Below are 23,093 nucleotides of genomic sequence, written 5' to 3'. Positions count from 1 at the left end.
TGGACTCTCTGGAGATAAAGCTTGAAGGGTGAAATCACCCACTGAATGAGAATTCAATGATGTCCAGTGCATGGATTTATCTTCTTTTCTGTTAAATTTTCTTACTCCAATTTTTGTAATTTTTTCACTTTAATATTATGAAGTTATCTGTTGGTTTTATACCTTTTACACAGATGGTTGTCAAAGTTGAAATTAAGAAATTAAATATAAAATCAATGCTCTTTTTTGATGGAATCTGCTGTAGAAACCCTCTGGATGGATCACCATTGCTATGGTGCTGTGTAGATTAGCCAAAGACATCAGCTATTTTTAGTTCTAGTAAGGTTGTTTTTGCCAGGATGTCAATTTTACACACACCCTCAGTCAGTGTCCCTGCAATCTTGCCAATCCTGGCAGAAGCTGTCCTCTCCAGTGTTTGGTGTAATTTGGGACAGAAGGATGGAAAATTTAAATCCAAACCTTTCTGATGTGATTTTTCCTGGAGCCTACAGCCAAGCTGACAAATAACATGATAGATCCTACTCTTTTGCCTTTCAGGTTGACCTCAAGGTCCAAGTCTGTGGATAAGTCACACGAAGAGTTTCCCAAAGAATTAATGGAGGACTGGAGCACAATGGAGGTTTGCGTGGACTGCAAGAAGTTCATCTCAGAAATCATCAGCTCGAGCCGGCGCAGCCTGTCTCTGGCCAACAAGCGCGCCAGGTTGAAAAGGAAAACGCAGTCCTTCTACATGTCATCTGCAGGAGCCTCGGAGTACTGCCCCTCGGAAAGGACGATCAATGAGATCTGAGCCCTGTGCCTTCTGCTCTGCTTCCGTCCCCGTGAGCTCACCATCCGTGCGCGAGGCCGCTGACGCCGGATTGTCACCCCGTTGCTTCCTTCCACCTGACTGGCTTGGGTTTGCATTGGCTCACAGGATTTCCTGCTGCAGCAATTCCTGGAGACACAGAGCGCTGTGCTGGGATCTGTGCAGGGTGATACACGAGGGGTCAGCTGCCCGTGCTGGGAGAAAATCAATGGTTTGAAGTTGTCGCCTCTTTTGTACGCGTGCATCGAAATGAGAAAGCCTTTTCTTGCTTTCAGTCTCTTTTTAACCATGCTTTGAATCATTTTTCAGGAGATGAGCTGAGAGAGGTGTCTGATGGAGAACCAGATCTAGCACAGTGTCAGTGTTAACATGGTAGCAAGCAGTAGGTCCTGCTGCATTCCCACCCTCGGAATGCTCACGCCCTTGTTGAGGCAGCCACGGGCCATGTTGCACACCAGGCACCCACAGTGAGCAGCTCCAGTCAAATCCATCTTCCTTTGAACCACTTTGGTTGCTCTGAGATCAGGGTGCAGCATGGGGCTCTTCAGTGTCCGTGTCCTGGGGCAAAGCAGGTGACAAAGCTCTTCGCCCGTGTGGTCGGTCATAACCCTGAGCTGCTGTACTTCTTAAGCCTTAGTGTCCTTCTGAGTGACTCCTGAGCAGGTTTTAGTAGTTTACTTTCTATCTTGAATGTATGATAATGACTACTTGTAGCAGTGAATTTTAGTAGTAGACAAAGTTGTACAGTTTATGGGGAGGACGGGAAATAAGGAGGCTTCTAATTTTAACTGAATACCTGTAAAATTGTTCTCGTGGTTACTCAGAGAAAGCAGTGAGTAAGGTGTAAATTTGTATTATAATGGAGCACACAGATACTGCTATAGTTCTGTCTGACAGCATATCCACTAGTAACCCCATTTTTTCTGGGGTTTATAACTTGGCTGTAAAAATTCGTGTTCTGCTGAAATTTGGGACAGTGGTCTCTCAGATTGGGAGCGATCTCTCTTTTTTTTCTTTAATCTTTTTTTCATTCTTTCCCCCTTTTTAATTCATTCACAAGGGAGTGCTAGACTAATTGTTTAAAAGTTCCAACAATCTTACAATGTTAACTGACATCTCATGCTTTTTTGCACTTTTTTTTATATTCAAAATACTTTTTTTTTTTTAAATTCAGTCATAGCCAGAGTTTAGTCAATAATTTGGGGCCAGATCTTTTTGGTATATAAAAACAAGCTAACATAGCCAAGTTATTAATACTTGAAAATCAACTACTGTAACTTTTTTCATAAATTTTTTAATACCCTGAGGCATATTTAATATCTATATAGTAGTGTATTATAGAATGACATAGCAGAAAAGTTTCAGATCTATTTATTAACATTTCTATACTTCAAGTTAATGAGAGATACCTCAGAACTGCTCCAAAGTAGCTGGGACTGGACTTCCATAACATAATTTTAAAGGTGTATTGATCAAAACAGCTTCCTCTGTCCAAAAAGCCCAAGGGACAGACTGCCCCTCTGGCCCTGGCAAGGCACAGTGCTCAGGCTGGGAGGCACCAGGGCTGCTTGGCTCCCATTTGGCAGCCTTTGGAGCAGCCATCCATATCGTCTCTTTTAGGTTGATTTGAAAAGCACATGCAAAAGTCTCTGTAAATCTTCCCAGGGAGTCAGCCATCCTTATTTTTTTCTTAAAAGCCCCTCAGAAAATGAGAATTTTTGCATATGTAGGGCTTCTTATTTTTTCTGAGCCAATGCAAACAGGAAAAGCAGGGCTCCGTGCTAACTCTCACTCCTTGCTATCCCATTTAAGGTCAGGTGTCACAGCTCCCCCCTCATGGTACTTCTGCATAAGTGTCTTCATGTTGAGGCACCTGGAGCACTGGCATGAGACAGGGATGTAGGATTGCAGGGGAGCAGCACAGGCTGGCTGGTGGGAAAGGTTCTGCTGTTGCTGGAAGGGTCACCTAATCTCAGTCACATCAGCACTTTTTCTTGTTTCTGTGCCAAAACCAGGCTGTGTGTTTGCTGCACAGTGCACCAGGGAGACAGAGGAAGCAAATGCAGGAAATCTCCCTTTGCATCTGCCCTGTTGTTGTCACCATTTTTTCATAGAAGTACTCCAGCCATGTTACAGTCATGCAGTCCTCTGCTCCCTGGTGTCCTCAAGCCACCGAGGTGCAGAGCATCCAGCACATTTATTTTCCTCTTGGAGAGGAACTTGGGATGTTGTAGGGCAGGCAGGATGAAGGACTAACTCATGGGTGAAGGGAAACAAGTCTTTGATGCCTGTGCCCTGCCCCACTCTGGCAGTGTCCAGGGGTGGCTCTGGGGCGGTGGCAGAGCCTTGTGATCCAGCCTGTGCCTTCCCAGAACTCCCACAAGTCCTTGGCTCAGGGCAGGCTCTGCTGTGCTGGGTAGGGCACAAACACTGAAAAACAATGCAGTGGTTGTACAGAGGCTCCCTGTTGCTCACACAGAGCTGCCATGGGCCAGGGCCTGGATAAGCTCTCTTTTTCCCTGGAAAAAGCCCTCCAAGCTGCTGCCACATGCTGTGGCAGGCTCCAGAAGGCACAGTGTGGGGGGCTGCCTCTCCCCTTCGCTCCATCCCTTCTTCCCTGGCACAGTTGCTCTGCATTACGCTGGCATTTCAGTCTGCCAGAGGAGAAGCAGCGGGTTGGTTCATCACAGCCTGAAGGAGCTCAGCTCGCTGCTTGCCTGGCTCTGCAGAGTGGGCTATTTTTAGCCTTGCATCTCCTCCCTGCCTGCACCAGCATCCCAAATCCACTGCAGCCATTGGCCCAGCACCCCGTGGTGCTGCCCAGCACGTCCTAGTTACAGGCTGAATTTGGCATCAGCATCAGAGGGGGGAATCAGAAGCTTGTAAATATCTGTAATATATTTATTAATATTTAGGAAGTCTCCATCAATCATGCAATGGGAATTGACTTTCCCATGATGTTTTAAAAAGGAAATGAGTCTTATTTATATGTGTGTTGGCTGTTATCTTTTATTAGAGTTAACGCTTTCAGCTCCCTAATACAGTTTGCACATCTTAGAGTGAATTACTGCTGAAAAGAACACAGCACTAGCACAGTGACCTCCGTTCCATGAATTTTAAAATTATTTTCTTCTGGTTTTTTTTAGCTTTATTAGTATGCCCAAGGTCTGTTAAAATATAGCGTAGGAGACCCAAGGAGCTGAAGATGCCTCTGGCAGCATCAGTCTTGTTTTGTATGTGAACCTGGTTGTGGGGAATGCAAAACCAGCTCTGCCTCATGGCGGTGATGGAAGATGTGAGGAGGCTCTTGCTGCCACTCTCAGACCTGACCTTTCAAGTGTTCATGGTGACAGTAGTGTTCTGAAGGGTTGTTGGGGTTTTTTTTCCGTTCTCCATTACTTCCTTTATACAGGGAGGGGTGTTACCTGGTAAAAATAAAATGCCTTTCCATTATAACCTTTGTCTGTGTTAATTATTCATGGAGAAGCTGATTTAAAGGTTCTCTCTCTTTTTCATGCTTTTATCGTTTTGTAAGATCAGTCAGATGTTTCTTTTGGCGAAGAATTGTTAATGAAAATGATTGCATAACATCTGAACACTGGCTGGGCTGCATGAAGGGGTGAAAACATATCCAAGTACCCGTAGAATAGCAATAAAAACTGCTTGTGTAACCCCAGTGATGTGATTAGCTCCTCGTCATCATCTGCAGCCAACTCCCTCTGTTACCAGTGTGCTGCTTCTTCCAGCACTGGCAGGCTGTACCTGAGGCAGCACATTTGTCCTGCATGTAATACAGGCTTTGGGAAATCTCCACCCCCCCATCATTGGGAGAGAAATGCTGACAGTCTTTCGGAGAGGTTTTTGATGGATTTGGTTTAGTTTTTAAACCAGAAGGGGAGAGAACATTATTATCACAAGCCTTATATTGTTCTCTCTTCTCTCCTGAGCATCCCTTTTCCCCAGTCAAGTTCAGTATCAGCTTCCCTGGTTTGTTACTGGCTGCATGCTCTATAGGTTAAAACTTATTTAGAACCTTCAACTTTAAACTCCTGATTGCTGCCTTCCTGCTTTACTTCATCCAGCAGCTCTGCACAACTCTTAGGAATGTCTGTCTTACAGCTCAGTCTCATCTGTGAAACAGTGACAGCACCTAGGCAAGAGAGAAAGGTGCTGCAACTCTACACTCTGGTGCTACAGCACATGGATTATGTTCATGTTACCAGAAAATTTTATACTGTTGCCATGTTGATAACTTGGAGCTGCTCTGGTTTATTTCTTTTTTAGTATATGTGTATCTTAAGGCCAGTCTGAGAATGTTTATGAATACCAATTCCAGCTATAGAAACCTCTTTCATTGTTTCTGTCTGATTTTTACTACTGTGTTTCAGATTTTTTTGGTACCTGAAATTACTACTCCCCAGAACTTCCTTGTAGGAGAAGCATGACCGAGGGGCATTAGCTCAGCCTGATGCGATACACAAAGCCACAGAACCCCTGTGCTGAGGCACCTGTGAGTTCCAGCAGCCCAGAGCAGAGGCAGCCTGGAGCCTTCCCTCACCTTGACATTGAAAAATCCCAGAGCTGCCCATGTTACCTAGCTGTCCTGGCACAAGCTGGGAGCTGCTCCGTGTCCCAGGGTTCCCAGCGGCAAAAAGACCCTTCAAAGTGGTTACAAATTGTTTAAGTAATTTTGGGAGCTGCTGCTAAAGAGCTGAATGCTCAGAGCTGAAAGGATCCTGCAGTGCAAGTTTCCATCTTCTTTCAGTACTTGAAAATAATTAGTCCTACTTCCAGGTGAAACAAATTCCAGAGAAGTGAAACTTTACAATACTTTGACAAGCAAAGACTTGTGAATTAATTTTTCTTTGGTAGGTCTGCATTCAACAAATGTCATGGGGCGTAATCAGGAGATGGAGCTAAACAGGTATCAGATTTTATGCAGTAGTAGCTTAATTTGTTTATTTCTAATAAATCAATTCAGCAACATTCCAGTTTCTTCCCTGGTCAGGCAGTTTTGCAATGGCAGTGCCTGGCTGAACTGTCAGATGTGAGGTAGCCCAGGCTCTGTGTCCTGCAGGATGTACTGCTGTCTGCAAAGGTCAGTGAGATGGGTTCTGTAGAACATTTCTAGAGGAAGTGCTTTGGAACAGACCCGTCAGAACAAGCCGTACTATAGCTAATTAAAATATACATTTGTAAGCAGATCATCTCTCAAGGTACCAGGCTGGTACTGTAAATGCACAGCTGAAAAGGACCTGATTAAAAAAAAAAAAAAAAAAACAAAAAAACAACTCATAAGAGCACTCAGTATGAAAAAAACATATTCTTGGTCCCTCTGATGCAGCTGTTTCCACTAAGCTTCAGGTCCTCTCTGCATTTCTCTAACCAGTGACACCAGTGATTAGAAATGGGAGTCAGCAATGCTTTTGGCTTTTGCAGGATAGCCCCTGGGCCAGACAGTGCAATGTGAGATTTTTTTAACTGGATTTCAGAAATCTGAGTTCAGAAATCTGCTAAATCTAAAATTAAAGGAAGGACATTGGCATGAATTGATGTAAGTTCTGCAGGAAGTGGGCTTCCAAAGTTTGGTGGAAATAAGCGCCAGTTCAGCTGGCACAGCTCCATAGAGAGGCAGCACTCAATGGCCCAGCTTGCAGCAGAGACAGCCCAAGGCTCAGCTCCAGCTGAGACATTTAAGGTGGGTGTGTTCCTATTGAAGGACTGGTGGTTACACTACCTGTGAATTCAAAAGCAAAATGAAGATAACAAGAAGGTGTTTTTGAGCTGTATTTCTGTTAAAGCTGGTTCCATCTCCCTAACCCTCTTCTTTAATAAAGAAAAAAAAATTCCTAACAGGAGGTGCACTTTCTGGACATGACCAGACCTAAAGCACAAGCCCTTCCCCTTCGAGCTTCCCCTGCTTCTGTGCTGTCACTGTGCATGTACCATCTGCGCATCTGCAGGGACACCAGGGGCATCAGCTCTAACAGCAAAAGGCAGCAGCATTGTCTTCTGCTTGTTTCCATGTTCTGTGGTACTGAAATGCAATTTCTTGTTTGTGCATTACTAATAAAAAGCTCTTTAAAATCACTGCACTGCTCTCGCTTTCTTGAAGGAACTGTGAAGACCAAGGGCACCATTTCCTACAGAGCACAGCTGGCAAGGCCATGTCCCACATTAGTTTGGCCAGGCAGAGCCCTCAGCCTTAGCTGTGCAGATCTTAGCAAGGTCAGAAACAAAATAATAGCAAAGAAAAAGAGAAGATATTGTACCAGCAGGGCCCTGCATTAGGAGACCTTACTGATCACTTCACTTGCAGGTGCCTTCCAGTAAAATGAGAATCATACCTCAGTCACCTCAGCTGTGGAAAAATTAAAAGGACAGGACTTGTGTTTCACAGAGATGCCTTCTCACTGAACAAATCCATAGTGAAAGCATGACCTGCTCCCTGGAGCTGCAATTAAAAGGCTTAGTCCATAACCTGCATGATTCTGACAGGTGACAAGTAGTGTTGGGGGGGTAAGAAGATTGTTTATTAGATAAATAAGGTCTTATTTACAAGTCAAGGCTAGTGATTTTAGATGAGTGTTTTCTGTTCAAGTGCAAAATGAAGCAGCTGCCAGTCCCAAATGGAGTTGTTAGTCCAGGCCCAGAGGACCCCTGCAGAGCTTTTGAGCAGTGTGTGGCTCCAGGGAGACTGGTACTGGATCCTGCTGCCTGCCCAGTACAAACTAATGGAAATTATTTCTCCACAGCTTTCTCAGAAAACCAACAGCACATTAGATATTATCACAGTCACACACAGAAGTGTTTTTTTAAACTGCACATGGCATTTATTTTTTTCTTTTTTAAATTTTTATTTATTTATTTATTTTGGATAGCACCACAGGTATACAGACATTTTACAGCCCTGGCCTTCATGGCTTTCAGTCTAGGGAGGTGCAAGAGTAGGAATGTTGCTGTCTACCCACCACTGCTCCACCTGAGGATCTGAATGAAAAGTGCCTCATCCAGGAACACGGCTGGTGATTTACTCAGTGCTAGGTTATTACACTGACAGTACATCAGTGCCCAGTTCATGCTCTGCAGCAGTTTCTGACACCACCTGCTGCAAGTCAATGCCTTTGCTTACTTTTGGCAAAACTTTCAAGAATACAGGAGATTTCACTAGGACTGCCTGTTGTCCCAACAAATATAACCCTTCCTCCATCGTGCCTGCTGACCTGATGGACAAAAAGAAATAAGAAGCATGAGGGAGCATGGAAGACTTACACAGGCACAAGGCCAAATTAAGAAAAAAAAAAAAAGGGTAGTCTAAACAAACCAAATTAATTACACACCAGACCATTTGACTACACTGTTTTAAGTTAATACCTTTTGCTGCTAACATGAGCCTGTTAGGACAAAAACTAGACATCAACCAAAAGCCAATCTACTTTGATTCTGGTATCTTCAACATCTTAAAATCCTTCAGGGCCAAGAACCAACATGCCCAGTTTGCCATGCTCTGGGAACCACTGCTGCTGTCTTCCCTCTCTGCTTCCCCTGCAGCCAGGAACCAGCTCTTCCCAGCTTCCTTCCACAGCAGGTGTGTGTGGCACAGCTCTACGGATGGGGAGAGCAAGCACATTTCTATCCAGTGTGGAGACATAATGTGCTGGCACCAAATTCTTAAAATCCACCTCCCTACATCACATCCCCCCCCCATTCAGTTTCTCTTGAATTGCAACCCAGAAACACCAAACTGCAGCTTGAACAACTGCTGCAAGCAACCTCCCTCTCACAACTCACACAACCCAACTTCAGTTCCACTTTCGACTCTCAAAGTGCAGAATTCTTATTCAAGATGGCACTTGCTGCCTATCAATCAACATGGTTACAAGCAGAGCTTTCTTTTGCTTGGCCCCCAGCACTTCAAGATGCCTCCAAGTAAGTCACTGCTGACTTGACACCATTTCTGCTTTATATGTTTTTTTCCCTCCTATGTATCCTTTTCCTACTTCTGCTCCAATCCAAAAAGCTGCGCTCTGCTGCTCCCACAAGCAGCTTAACACTTTCCGTCACGTGCAACTTTCTGTCTTTGAGACACCTCAGTCAATGACATTAAACTGACTTCAGAAATATTTTTTAGCCATATTCAGTAAAGAAAGAAAAGATGGAGGAATTTCTTCAGGGAGCAATGAAAACAAACAATTTTAAAGGCAGAAGTTTTTTTGTCTCAAGGGCTAACTCAGTCTATAACAGTCTAAGAACAGGAATGGGAATTGGGATGCTTCAAAAACAGTCTTATGCACAGCACAGACAGCTAAAGATCCCACGAGATCCCACTGATCTGACCAGTCCCCTGGCCAAGGGAGAAGAAGGATGGAAGACCCACATGCCAACAATAAGGACAGAGAGCAGGGTAAAAACTGCCCAGGAAAGCTTATGGGACATTAAGAGCAGTTTCATCTGCTAAACACTGGAGCCTACCTGGTTCCAGTATGACCTACTGCAAGGTCCTCTGCACACACTGGCAAAATGAGCAGCCACAGGAAGATCAATAATCCCATGGATGCATAACTGCCACCAACCCCTAAGACAAGAGGGAGCCGAGGGATGGAAAAGGCCTCCAGTAGAAATACATCTTTTTCCTACCCAAAGCCTCCCGACTTTAGCCTAGAGAAAAGCAGGAGAGGACTGAGAACAGGTAGGAAAGATGCTGATGCCTGGCCAGTGGAGCAGCAGATTGGAAAAACAGGCATTTAGCCACATAGTTCCTAAGTGGCAGGAAATGGTGGAGCGAATGCAGCCCAAAACCAGTGAGGAATGAAAGAGGAAGGAGATGCTGCAACAGAAACAGACAGAGTTTAGCCACTGCAAGAAGGAAACAAAGTGTCAGGAAACTGATGTGTAATTGGGACTGACCTGTGGGTGTGGCAGAGGAGTTCGCCCTGGAGAGCCTGTGGTAACTTTTGTGGGAAGCCAGTGCTAGAATGCTATGCACAAGTCACCCAACCATAAGACAACACTAAGTAAATATTTCATTTCTGATGCAAGAAGCAGCTTTAGACAACTCTTCTCCCAAACCAAAGCAATACATGAACCTCTCCAAAGGCTTTCCTACCCCTGCTAACGGTCATGTTTTCATCCCCTCCAGCAGGCATGTATGGAAATGCTGCAGCACAGGTTTCCAAATGTAGACACACCACCAGCTTTTCCCTTTTTGTGCAGAGCTCTGCCATAGCTGCACTTCCCTGCCCAGCAGAACAACATCAGGAGCTACAACATTTTCTGTGTTCCTCACCCAGGAAGTGGCATCACTCCTGAAAAGGGACAACAACTGACCTGCACCAAAGCCATCCATCTTACCTTCCAGACATGGGCTGCTTTAAGCTCCAAGTTTCTGTTCCGAAATAGGAAGGGCTTTAGGTCCACATAAAAAGAGCAATGTAAATATTTGCTATTCATTTAATTGCCTTCAACTAATAGACATATTTTTAAAAGTAGGTTTATTCATTAGGATCATGTAACTTAGTTACACCCAAAATTAAAGTTTACTTTCAGACTAACTAGAATACGAATGCAGAAAACTCCCTTAAGCTACAAACACCTTAAAATTATCAGATCAAAACAGTGACCAACATTTTGCTCTTCTATTTTTTTAGAAGTTACTCATGCTGCTTCCTGAGCACATGCTTGCCACTTGAACAAGTAAACATCCTTGCAGCACTTATTTCACTTTGTGTGCACACCAAAAAATAAGTTAAAATACCCTAACAGAGCGTTCTGTCTGAGAAACATATACTCTTGTCTAGATCAAACATGACAATTCTGTAAACATCAGACAAGGGTAGAGTTATTACAATATATATATATATGCATATTTAATAGGAAAGTTTCTGCAGTTATTGGAGATATTTTTCCAGATACTGAGGAGCATTTCAAAGGATTTTAAAACCATTTCGTACCCACATGGAAAAGTGTTGAAAAGGATTGGTTACACCAACAGTCAGTAGTTGACAGAAAGCATTTAGAAAGGAGAGTCCATTTGTGGTTCTTGTACTCTTATTTTCTTCATTCAGGGAATGAAAAGTTTCTCTTCATGAAATCTTATCATTTGGATTTAAAATTTTCTGCTCATTTCTCATTTCAGCTCTTCTGGTTACTGCATCAATTTCTCCCTCAGTTAAGACATGATGTGAAGAGCAAGGACCAGTGGAACAGCACAGTCTCTTCATTCCAGTAGCCTACAAATACCCTTCTTAGAGATAAATATTTTCCAGCACCTTCCAGTAATCACTAGCCCTGTCCTCATAGGGAGGGGAGGAACTAGGACAAATTAATAAATAAGAAAATAAATTATACCCTTCTCCCCACAAGAAAAACTATTTTAGGCTATTAACATCAATAGAAACTTTATCTTTGTTTGGATACAAACATCTAAGAGGTAAAGTATCTGTGTGTCATGTTCAGGCAGCACATTTAAACAACCTAAGAAAAGTTAGTTCCACACAAGATGAAGACTTTCAAGATGATCCTCTAGATAAATATCAAATTCTACAGTATCATGTTCTGACTCATGTAGTTCCCTTTAACTGGCCATAAGACATTATCAGATTACAAACCAGACACAATTCAGTGCTCTAGGACCTATCAGCCCTTTGCAGAACAAAGGTTCACACAGAAAACCCTTAATCCCACACATGCTTCTTTTTCAAGCTTTTCTGTTTGAGATGGTGTAAACACAACATGCCCTCTACCTTTGTTTTAAAAGGCACATTTAGGCCGTTTTAAATGTGCTAAATGTTTTGTTTCCAGTGTTAAGCATAAATTATTCAAATTAAAAGAGCATCTGCAGGAGGTCAGTTTAATCTTCAGTAGCAACAAGAGCTGCTGTGGAGATGACGGATGAAGTTACTTTTCTGCTGATCCAGTGTTCTTATAAATGCACAAAATCTCTGCACATCAGCCTTGGGAGGGAGCTCTGCAGAGCAGTCTGTAGAGTAAGACTTTTCTGTCAGTTACTTGGTTTTATTTGGTGAACCCAAATATTTGGCTTTACTTTTCTGTGGACGCTGCTGCCATGGCTGGTTTGATCCCCTCTCGTGTGGACTTCAGCTCTTCCAGTTCTGTGTTCAGTTTGCTGATCACCCACTCCAGGGCATCCCGACCCTGTCAGAAAAACACCAGAATTTAGGATCAGAACAGACACACCACCACTCCTCATGTTTCTATAGGGCTTCCTCTGTCAGACATGAAACTTGTTTTAAAATCAATGTCATGCCCTGCAGATTATATTGATAATTTCTTAGCATCTTCTTATGGAAATTTCACTGCAAAGGCATTTGCTTCACCCCAGAAGCACACCCAGAAGCTGGTGTGGGCCCCCAGCAGCACACGAGACAAATGGTCTAATTCAGCAGTCAAGTTTCCTTACCTAAGAGAATTGCTGTTTTTGCTGTTTGCTGCTCCCACCACCCAAAGAGTATCAGCAGATTTACGGCAAAATCCAGGTACTGTTCTTGGTTTCATTAGCCAAGTTATATAGAGAGTTTCTGAGAAGATGCAGGACAATGAAAGTCTTCCAAGTGCTCTTTGAAGTAGCAGCTAAGTGATCTGATATCTATCAAGAATCCAGATGTGGATTCACACTGAATTCTACATTCATACACAGCAATTTTTCAGCAGATAAATCACACTAATTGAGAGAGTGGAGTTGCACATTTTATATCAAGGTATGGGAATACCTCAAGCTCAGAACTGACAGCCAGTGCTTCAATAAGAGCTGAAGAACCCAGGGCAATAAGCCTGGCAAAAACCTTTTGCCTGAAGAAGACTCTGTAGCAGCTGCACCCCAATGAACACAAGATGCAGCCAGAGGCACAATGAAGTCAAGAAAACAAAGAGAAGGACTCCAGCTAAACAAAAGTCAAGATTTTAGAACTCTGCAAGCTCAGAATAGCAGCTTTTGTCAAAGAAAACAGATGGGATCAGACCAGGAGAACATCTGGCCTTTTTTCACCTAGAGAGAAGTCAAGAGACATTCACCTCTGTTACTCTACTAAGAATAAGAAATATAAACAGTGGAGAACACTAAGTGGGAGTCACATGGCTCTGGCCAAGTTTAGAATTCTGGAGATAAAGGTTTGAGCCCAAAAAGTCAAAAATGTTCAGGACAGCCATTGTCAGTGTTCAAGCCTTCTGCAGACATTGACAGAAAGGATGAGCATGGCCTCCTCTGCACACAGAGTTTTGTTCCAAACCGGGATGTGCTAATTTTTTTTTGTATTCATTAAAGGTGATAAAGTGCTCAGAAACATCACAGTGTCCAGAACCTGCTGTTGTCCTCTACAGACTATGAAGCACGAACAAGAATCTGCATAAGCAGCTTTGAAGATCTAAGGAAAAAAGAATTTCAAAAGAAAGGTCATCCACTCTCCAAGGATTTTTTTTGCCAGGCTAGAAACATTAGTCTGTAATACTATGAAAAGCACAGATCCAGAGTGCAAAGTGTAACCTATTAAAAGAAATAAAGTTTTACTGTGAATAGGAGCACAGTTATCTCAAGACTCCCACTAAGGTCAGTGAAGCGCTGACCTAGTTTCTCTTTGGGTTTTCCATATTCCAGGGACTCAAAGAATAAACACCAATTGCTACTTCTGCACTGGCAGACAGTCCTTAAACTGAGAAAAGCCTTCCAGGTATCACAATAAAGATGCCTCTTGGTCAAGGCTCAGAAAGGGAGATTCAGCTCCACCCCAAGTTACCTCAAGAACTATGATGTTTCAGTTAATTAGTTCAAGAGAAGCTTTTAAAAGATACTAATAATATTCAAGAAAGCATGATTGAAATTGTCCACTTTAAGTACAGGTTGATGATAAAAGACCTTAGAAGGGATGATTTAACTTCTAAGCTCCTTCCATTTGAGCACCGAAGTGGCTCTTCTTCAGCAGGGAGTAACTTCCACCTTCTCCACAGGCTGTGCAAGACCTGGGAATACCAGTAAAGCACAAATAAAGCACCCAGATATGGGCTACTGCACAGCAACAAGTTGTAACTAGCTGTGAATTAACTGAGATGAGTGCCCAGTAAGGAAAATGTGGGGGGGCAGGGAGGGGGAATCATCTTTCAGTAAGCAGGAATTTGGACATTTAAAAGTCAAGTTTAAATATCCTCTCTGAGGTGACAGGGGCACACAGAACTGAGGCAGCAACAGTTTGTGTATTTGTTATATTGCTCAAAGAAGACTTGTCAGAAAGTCAAACACCCTTGCCATAGAAAACATTCAGTAGAAAAACATTGAGTTTCTTTTCAGGCCCTGACTAGGAACAATCACATCACTGTGTTTTACTTGGTATCTTTGTTGATGAGATAAATTAGGAAAAAAAAATCCATGACATTCAACTGCACCAATATATTTCCTCCAGTTTTTGAGAGTACATAGGTCTGTGTATATCTCCTTAGACTTGCATACACTATATGCCATATTTTGCAGCTAAGAATAAACTCATGATTTTAGCAAGAAAGACTTCAGAAACATTCTGAAGAAATTAAGTTAGAAATCAGATCCAAAGCCTCTGTGTGCCACAAACTACCCAGTTATCAGAAAAAAATCTGACAGAGGACTGTCTATAAATTCTCATACTGTACAACAAGTTCTGCAGTCAGTCATTAAGCAAGCACACTCATCCCCAGGCATGCATGTTGTGTTATTCATTATTGCAGGTGTCAGCAGCATGACGTGGCTGGCAGAACAAGCACTGCATATGAAGATTTGTTGGTAGAGCTTAAGGGACTGATAAATGCTGGGCATTTGTAGTTGATGTTTTCCAGAAAAACAGCCATATAAGCCTAGTGGAATGAGAACATAAAAGCAAACATTCATGGCATACACAGATCTCAAAGTAAGCAGTGTAAAAAGCCCAACTTTCTTAACTAGGAGAAGCAGCAAAATGGATTTCTTTCTCTTTAAGATATCTTATTGGTTGAAGCAGAAGCCAATACAGGAATGACAGGGACAGGCTACACTGACTAGTGGAAGGAAAACAATCCGCAGAGGTCTCACAGAGGCAAATACACTCAGTTTTCTCAACCCTGAACTCAGATTTGTTCATGGTCATATAACTGCAGGGATATGTCACTACCAAAATGAATATAACTACAAGACCAAAGAAAAGCAGGAACAGTCTGGCATCCTGACAGCTTCAAGCTTTGCACAGATTTCTGCAGAAGGCCAACACTATTCATCAGGCAGAAGAAAAGCAAATACAATTCCGCTAAGCAAAACATTACCCCTGTTAGGCAACCTGTTTCAAGAAATCAATTTTATACCCTAGTAACAAAGGTCTGTTCCATTTTTATAATGCCAATTCCACTCACTAGCCAATTTATTAATTTCTTTAGGTACCAGCTTAATATACTGAAATCACAGAAACTAGGACCAGATAAAACACTCAGTGGAGGGACTCCTTCACACCCCTAGCTGTCTGCAGTCCTCAAGCCATAAGAAGACTGTGGCACAAGACATGGCTGCAGCACATGCCCTGTGGCACAAGCACAGGTTCATGGATCCAGCCTGGACTATGCTCACCCTCTACAACCGCAGAGCAGTGAACAGGTCTGCCATTCCTGTATGCAAGGTGTAAAACAGACATGCAGGGTAATTTATGGAATCCACGCGACAACATGCACATATTCGCTAGAAAGCTGAAATGCTGTACCAAGAAGAAGAATGCTGGCATTACCACTAGTTAGTACAAACTGCAGGTGTGGAGAACTGCTAGCTTAGAGCGCTTTCAGAATTTTGAATTATCCACTCAATAGCATCCCACCCCTAGAGTAACACAAAAAGATTTACAACAAACAGCAAATAATTTTTTTCATCATTATTAAAAATAATAAAGCATCACTGCCACTGCTACCTCAGAGCAAAGTCTCAGTAATTTCTATTTCTTCAGAACAATAAACATTTTTCAGTAACCATAATGAAGTTTAAGAGGGGTGTTTTGAACACAGAGGCACAGCACAGCATCCAAGAAGAGCTAGCAGTAGTGCAGTAGGTACAGATTAGCAAAGAAAGAGCTGGTAGCAGCAATTGCAAATTCCTGCCAAGTTCAAAATCTGTGGAGACTTTTCAGTGAAATACACGGGACAAGAAGATCTTTCTGATTTGCAAGAAGCTTGTAAGCCAGTGTGTACCTTGAAAATGGCAGAACAGAACAATCTTCACAAGAAATTGAGCTCTCTCACAGGCAACACCTCAACAAGTATCAATTAATATTTACAGTTTCTCTGATTTCAAGAGACATGCAAATGTAACCGATGCCTCAAGAGGAATTTTGCCAGCATTTTTAAGTGCACCTAACTTGATCTGGCACACCAGCCAACTAAACAATGCTTTGCTACCTCTGGGTCAGCCTGAAATTTGATTATGAGCCAGGGTTTGCTCTTCTCTTTTGAGAATATACACTCCATATACACAGACTATTAAATGGAAACCGGATCAGAACAGAACTGTAATTTAACTGAAATATCATCTATTTCAAACAAACAAAGAGCACCCAGCTAGGTAAAGGTACATTTCAGTGTCTGGAAATGACCCACAACTCCATCCCCATCCCCTAATTTTAACATGTTTTCCTCTCACCTTAGGAGAAGCACACAGAAGGCTGGAAAAGGAGGCTTTCACCTCTCTGATCTAGTTGGTCCTACCAAGTTGGCTTACACTGGCTTTCCTCACAAGGATGCATCCCTCACAAGGATGAAGGAGTGGCCAAAGCACAGGATCTCTGGCATAGCAGGAGTTATCTGGGCCAGATTCCCACTGGGCTGAACCCCTTCAGCAATGCAGAACAGAATCTCAAACTCCTAACAGAACCCATCCTGTTGTTAGGCAGCAGGGCCTATGCTTCTCTAGCAATTCCATTTTTTCCCTAAAGAACTGTAGGATAAAGTGCCCAAGAATAAGCACACCCATAGCTCTGCCTATGCTGAAGAGCACCTCCATGGCTGCAGGCCAAATAGAAAAAGCAAGCACAGGACAGAGCAGTCAGTGCAGTGTTACCCAGGTGAGCCAGCACAGCCTCACCTCCTCTGCTTACACTACATTACTTTCAGCCAAAGGCAAGGAGACAGATCAATAATGGTTATGATTTGGAACAACTGACAAAAGCAGCATAGAAAATAAGATGGCAATAACTGATTAATCCACATTACAAAGGCTGAAAGTGAAGTTACATTCTCTACTAGCACTAACTCCTAGAAACAGGTTGCTGAGGTTCTATAAAAGATTTATTGAAACACTGTGCACAAAATCTAGGGAAATTAAATACAACATTTAACACACATCATTGATAATTACTATCACAAAAGAAAGAACAATTGGTGAGGGGAGAGAAGGAGAAAACAGAACAAAGAAGTACCTTTCTGGCATTAGAAGATATCGTGCTTGCCATCAAGCTTTCCAGATAACTGCTCAAGCTAATACCTTTAACAGTAATAATTGCTTCTTGAGTTAGCACAGTTCTGCAAGGGAATAAAAGAAGGTTAACACCTAAGATGAACTGGACTAAGAAATCCTAGACACAAAGATGCACACAAACATCCCTACTTACTTTTCTGGGTTTTCTGGATGAGGTGTGTAAACCAGCCTCTCGTCAACAGACACCAAGTTTGTGAGCGTAATCTTAAAAACAAAAACAGAGCTGAAATCCTCACTTCCAACTTTTCATTTTTCTGTTATCAGCAGCACTACTCAAAAGCAGAGCACTCAATTTAATGTCAGTATACTGTACACAGAATATAAAACCCAGAATACAGTCAATAAAAAGACCTATAATGGGTGATGCATATTCTCCTATCCTGGATCTAATTATATCAAAGTTCCCATTCACAGGACAGAGCACCAACAGCTTTCTCTGAATGTTGAGTCTGATTTATGGCCAGTGATTAAGAGAGGCTCCTCCAGACCCCCACAGCACTACCTGGACTGGACAAAAAATTAATACTCAGGAAGGACAAGGCCTTTTGTACGGAGACAAGGCTCTCCTACAGACAATCCCACATTAAATCTGAGAGTTACGAGTTACCAGGATACCAAAATACAGCACAACACTTCATTTATGTTCTATGAAAAGATGCATTTTACACTAAAACTTTTGTTGGAAATGACAGAACTCATTCATCTAAAAATCAAACTATTTTACATGTATTCTGAGAAATAATCTTACATTAAAAACAGAATCACAAATGTTTGATGAACTATTTAAATTATGAGAAGAAGAAAAAGAGAAAAAGAGTCATCTAAGACATTAAGACATGTAATTTGTTGCCTCTAATGAAAGACACAGATACATTTCTAATCTAAATGTTAAGAGCAAAACATCCAACTTCCAGAATTAATTATCAGAAAATTCTTAAGCCACCACTCACATTAGTTGAGCAAAGCTCCATCTTCTTTTCCACTGGATCTACCACAGAATGTTCCTCTATGTAAGTCAGAGTTCTACTTGTTCCTAGTATCTGAAGGGGAAAAAAAAAGTGAAGTACTAAAATCCAACAAACAAAAACAAACTGAATCTTAAAGCACATAAATGCCAAGTTCTCAGTGACCCTAAATAAATAGAAAGTAATAAATGGATAGCAGAGGATCGTGATCAGTGGCGAGATTTCATTGTCTAGATTGTATCAGCCATACAGCATGGCACAGACCAGCCTGGAAGGCATTTACAGACATACACAAACTTCAGCTTTTTACTTGAAAGTCAGCTGCAATTCAGAGGATGACATAGAAGAGATCACACCCTTTATAGAGACCAAAGGCTGCAAAAATGTACCGCTTTGACAATACTGGGCAGTCCCCACTCCGTGCTCAGAAGACGGTGACTGTGCAGCCTCCCCTGGTTGTCCAGGCTCCTGTCAAGGACGTCCACGCCCACCACACATGGATTCATGGGGTTGGGGTACTTCCTCATAGCAGCTTTGATCACAGTATCCCAGGGATGCCTGCAAAAGGAAGAGGTGAGAGTATTTGTATTTTGTATTGAATCACAAGTATTCAGTTGATACTAAATCAGGATATAGGTTCTGCAATATGATACAGGCTGTACAGCTTCACAGCTCCCTGAAGTCCCTTTGGAATACAGTTATGCCTGGAAAGGCAATATGAGAGTGCTGACACAAAAACAGAAGAAAAAATAAATTCTTCTCTCCAGACTGAAGCAAGGAAATATTAACGCAAGACTAAGAAAAATGAAGGCAAGGGGCAACAGTCACTCACAGCTACAAGTGACATTCCAAGTAGTGCCCACAGAGATGGTGGAAATCTCAGCTCATTCTAGAACTCACCAGGAAAGCAACCTGACCAAATGCTTAACCTTGCTCTGCTTTGAGAAGAGGGTTAGACCTCCAGGAGTCCACACCACCATAAATTTTTCTGTAATTCTAAGCATACCAAATAAACTAAAGAGGACATCACTAGTTTCTGTTCCTTCCTATAGGAAAAAAAAAATTAAAAAAAAAAAAAAATGAAACAGATTTTTAGAAACCACATCAGCTCACAGCCTGATGTCTGCACCTATACTACTGCTTCCAGCACTTTCTTAACATGTATTCCACTTATGGATACTCTTCTCAGAACTGTTTTTATGAAACAAATTTTGATAACCTCAAATTCCTGGGACGGGAGCAGTCCTGCTACTCAAGGCCAGACTGGCCACACAGCTCTTGAGGTACTTCAGATATTTCCTTCTGAAACAGAGGAGGCTACAGAAACCATGGATCTGATCCAACAGAGAAATTCTGTCCCTAATTATTTCTATATTCAGAATAACTGACTGTCATGACATGATAGCCTTAAAGCCTTTAAAGGTATGTTTAAAAATTCAACAATTTGTATCTAACTTAAGAAGGCTTAGAGGTGCCAACTTGTACTTACGAGTTGCACTCAGGGCCCTAAATGGATTTTATTTTACTCTTAAAATAGACTGGTACAGAAAGGCACTGACAGTACAGCACTACAAGAAAAAACAGAAAGTTGGAAAAATAAGTTATTTTTCTAATAAGAAAAATATCAGAAAGTTTTACTGGTGCAAGAAGGAGAAATAAGTGCCCTCTATTCTTGCAGCAGAAGGAGAGCTGGAGGATTGTTCCTTTGGTGACTCTACACCTCCATCAATAGAAGATACAGAAACTGAGAATGACAAAATTCTGTTAAATGTCCCTAAGGGATTGAGTCAGATATCTGATAAGGCACAACAACATTTTATTAACCATTCAAATTAACTACCTACACCCACACACATTACGCCATAAGATAGGGGTGTTCTAATACAGAACGTGATGAGAAAATGTCAAATAAAAATAGCTTTTGCATTTCCTAGGTGACAGATACTCATCTCAAACTCGGGAGCTGTGTCGTGATCGAGCAGCCTCTGCCTGATATTTCCTGCTAGAAACCACAGTTCACTTACACCAGACCAATGCTTTAGTGGAGGACCAAGTACCTGCATCAGCACAAGGAATTCAGAGCAACACATCTGGGATATTTTGTAAATATTTTAAGAACTATCACCCGCGGTGCCCTTTGGGCTTCAAGACTTTAGGAACACCTGTAGCAGAGGAATCACCGGCAGTGGCATTCCCGGAGCTCCACGCCAGCTCCCCGGGACAGCTCGTGTTACACACCTCCTGACACTTCTCCCTGCTGTTTCCTCGCCACACGAAGGTGGAACGGATGGCCAGAGCCACGTTCCATGCAGAAAAGCACTGATGGAAAGAACACGTACACGTATTGGCTGCTGGGCACCTCAGCGGCAGCACCTGAGGCTAAGCTAAGGGACACAGCCACTCCGCCCACACCTCTTGGAATATATCGTCGGCTACATCAGTAGTTTGGGATTTATTTTTATTTATAGCGTGAAAGTTATTTTTCGTGAACACCCAGCCATCACGCTGTCTAGCCAGCTCTACCACTCCATCCTGCTGGAATGCTATTCCCGAGCTAGGAGAAGCCCAGGCGCGGCGTCCGGCCGCGCAGGAAGCAGCTCCAGGCGATGCAGGACCGGCACCGCCGAGGCTCGTTCCCTGGCTCCCTCCTCCTTCTCCGGCCGCGCCCGCAGCATTCCTATTTCCGCCGCCACCCCGGCGGGACCCGGCTCGCCCCGCACGGCCCGGCCCGGCGAAGCGCCGGGGTGTCGCCGCTCCCCGCCCGGCCCCTCACCCGAAGACGTGCTCCGAGCTCCAGATCTTCATGGCGCTCGCGCTGCGTCCCTCAGAGCAATGGCGGGAAGGAGGGCGCGCGGCAGCGGCCGTCGCGCGCCGGCGGTGCCCGGGGACTGACAGCCTCGCGCCGGCTCCGCGAGCGCGCGAGCGGCCGCCGGGAGGGGCGGGGGGCGTGCCCGGGCCGGAGCGCGCGTCACGCGCGTGCGTCACCGTCCCGCCCCTCCCGCGCCCGTGGAAGAGGCGGCGCAGCGCGCATGCGCAGGAGCGCTCCTCGGCCGGGCCCGGTGTCGCGCCGTGTACCACATTGGGAGCGACTCGCAGGGGTCATCCCACTTCAGTCCGTAGCCCTGCTCAAGACAGCCTCAGGAATCTCACCGTGTGCGCGGGAGCGTTATCCAAACGCTTTTCGAACGCTGTCAGGCTTGGTGCTGCGACCATTTTACAGTGAGCCTGTTCCAGTGCCCGTACACCCTCTGGGTAAAGAACCTTTTCCTAATATCCAACCTAAACCTCCCCTGACACAATTTGCGCTGGAAAGGCACATACTGAGAAAGCAATTCTGCATGACCATGGACTGACTCTTCCCCCTGATCCTCACGAGCAAACCCTCACCACCAACTCCTCAGTACCCAGGAGACATGGAGCTCCTGGAGCAGGCCTGTTGGAGAGCTGCAAATATGATGAAGGAGTTGGAGCATCTCTCTCATGAGGGAAGGAGGGCTGAGGGACCTAGGCCTGTTCAGCCTCCCGAAGAGATGGCTGAGAGAGGACCCCATCAATGTGTATATATATTTAGAGGGAGGGTGCCAAGAGGATGGAGCCAGGCTCTGCTCAGTGGTGTCAAGCATTAGGACAAGAGGCAGAAACTGATGCACAGGAAGCTCTCTCCAGCTGAATATGAGGAACAACTTGTTTACTGTGTGGGTGACCGAGCATTGGAACAGGTTGCCCAGAGAGGCCATGGAGTCTCCCTTCCTGGAGATATTCAAGAACCATCTGGATGAAACTCTGTGCCACAGGCTCTTGGATGACCCTGGTTGAGCAGGGAGGTTGGACCCCATGACCCACTGTGGTCCCTTCCTTTCCCATTTTGTCATTCTGGGATTCTGTGAGCTACCAGCATTTTGATTTAATCAAACCGGGAGTTTTGATTAAATACCCTAATAACAGCTATGGGGATGACATGCAGCCAGGGACAGCATGTGCAGGACTGTGCCCAGGGAAGAAGTCATTGTTGAGGAATACATGGCTCAGTTTGCAAGCTGCAGATTGAGGTATCGATGGAGCTTTCAGTGGGAACCTGAGACAAGAGGCAACGCTGCCAACCTTTTGCTTGTGCCAGCCAGGTGAATGGACACTGGGAGACACAGCAGGAGAAAAGACTCATGGGTAAGAGCGAGATTTGCATGTGGCTTGGACTGTGGGGGTACAGAAGCCTAGGGGTTCCTTTGTTGAGGCCCCTTCTCAGAGGCATGAGCTGGGGCTGTTTCTGTGTTACTACACCATGAATAAATTGTTTTATGGAATGAGACATTTGAAACTCTGCCATGAGGAACCTGGGGTGGATCCAGTAAGGAATCCTGGCCTGGCTGTGTGAGGGGAGTCAAGTGGAGCATCTGTGGGCACACTGGAGCTGCCCACTGGAAAGGGGCTCTGGTCCCAGCAGTGAAAGTCTCTGGCCTTGGGAATGAGACTGACAGAGAGTCTTGTGAATGGTCAGACTGGGATGTTCCCATAACAGTAATAATGCCAAATGGCTAGGTTCACCTAGAGGACTTTGCATGGACTCATTCCACTGCAAACACATTGATTTGAAATGCTTTACATAGTAGGACAAAAACAGGAGACAGATTTCCTTATTTCCTACTTCCAGGCTTTGTAGAACATTACTGCAGGCTAAACCAGCCCTGGCAGCAAGGAGACCCGCCCTTCTCAGCGATGCTGGCCAGGCTGGGCTGGGCCATGCCCTGCTGACTCACCCACGCCCTTGACTCAGCAAAGGGATCTGGACAAGCTGGAAAGATGGGCTGGGACCAACGGCAGGAGGTTCCACAAGAACAAATGCTGCGTCCTGCACTTTGGC

The 23,093-nt window shown here is 43.9% G+C and overlaps 2 protein-coding genes across 4 annotated transcripts in view; one reads left to right on the top strand and one right to left on the bottom strand.

Moving 5' to 3' along the window:
- Positions 1 to 4,479, top strand: part of SPIRE1 (spire type actin nucleation factor 1) — a 125,391-nt gene extending 120,912 nt beyond the window's left edge. For both annotated transcript variants that reach the window (XM_056485179.1, XM_056485178.1), the window contains one exon: positions 538 to 4,479. In XM_056485179.1, coding sequence (XP_056341154.1) covers positions 538 to 790 — 253 coding nt within the window. In that variant the 3' untranslated portion in view covers positions 791 to 4,479. The remainder of the gene's footprint in view (positions 1 to 537) is intronic.
- A 5,803-nt stretch (positions 4,480 to 10,282) lies between these two features.
- On the bottom strand, positions 10,283 to 21,212 carry PRELID3A (PRELI domain containing 3A). 2 transcript variants are annotated; one of them, XM_056484510.1, is made up of 6 exons: positions 21,009 to 21,212; positions 18,625 to 18,793; positions 18,221 to 18,310; positions 17,404 to 17,474; positions 17,212 to 17,314; positions 10,283 to 11,962 (listed from the first exon to the last, which is right to left on the bottom strand). In XM_056484510.1, exons 1-6 carry the CDS (start codon positions 21,038 to 21,040, stop codon positions 11,849 to 11,851), a joined length of 579 nt encoding a protein of 192 aa, XP_056340485.1. In that variant the 5' UTR covers positions 21,041 to 21,212; the 3' UTR covers positions 10,283 to 11,848. The 2 variants fall into 2 exon arrangements, with proteins under 2 accessions (XP_056340485.1, XP_056340486.1); XM_056484511.1 differs by lacking the exon at positions 10,283 to 11,962 and adding an exon at positions 15,483 to 15,623 and having other exon boundaries at positions 21,009 to 21,180.
- Positions 21,213 to 23,093: the final 1,881 nt, after the last annotated feature.

The sequence above is a fragment of the Oenanthe melanoleuca genome, chromosome 2 (assembly GCF_029582105.1).
Source record: "Oenanthe melanoleuca isolate GR-GAL-2019-014 chromosome 2, OMel1.0, whole genome shotgun sequence".
In the NCBI taxonomy this organism is placed as follows: Eukaryota; Metazoa; Chordata; class Aves; order Passeriformes; family Muscicapidae; genus Oenanthe; species Oenanthe melanoleuca.
Note: the sequence above shows the minus strand (reverse complement) of the source record. Positions and strands in the feature narration are given on the sequence as shown.

Excerpts from the sequence above, each read along its gene's own strand:
- PRELID3A (XM_056484510.1), bottom strand. The coding sequence starts at position 21,040 with ATGAAGATCTGGAGCTCGGAGCACGTCTTCGG. Across the intron at positions 17,475-18,220 it reads TGGAGCTTTGCTCAACTAAT|ATTACGCTCACAAACTTGGT; the intron begins GTGAGTGGTGGC and ends TTTGTTTTTAAG. Across the intron at positions 11,963-17,211 it reads TATCTTCTAATGCCAGAAAG|GGTCGGGATGCCCTGGAGTG; the intron begins GTACTTCTTTGT and ends TTTTTCTGACAG.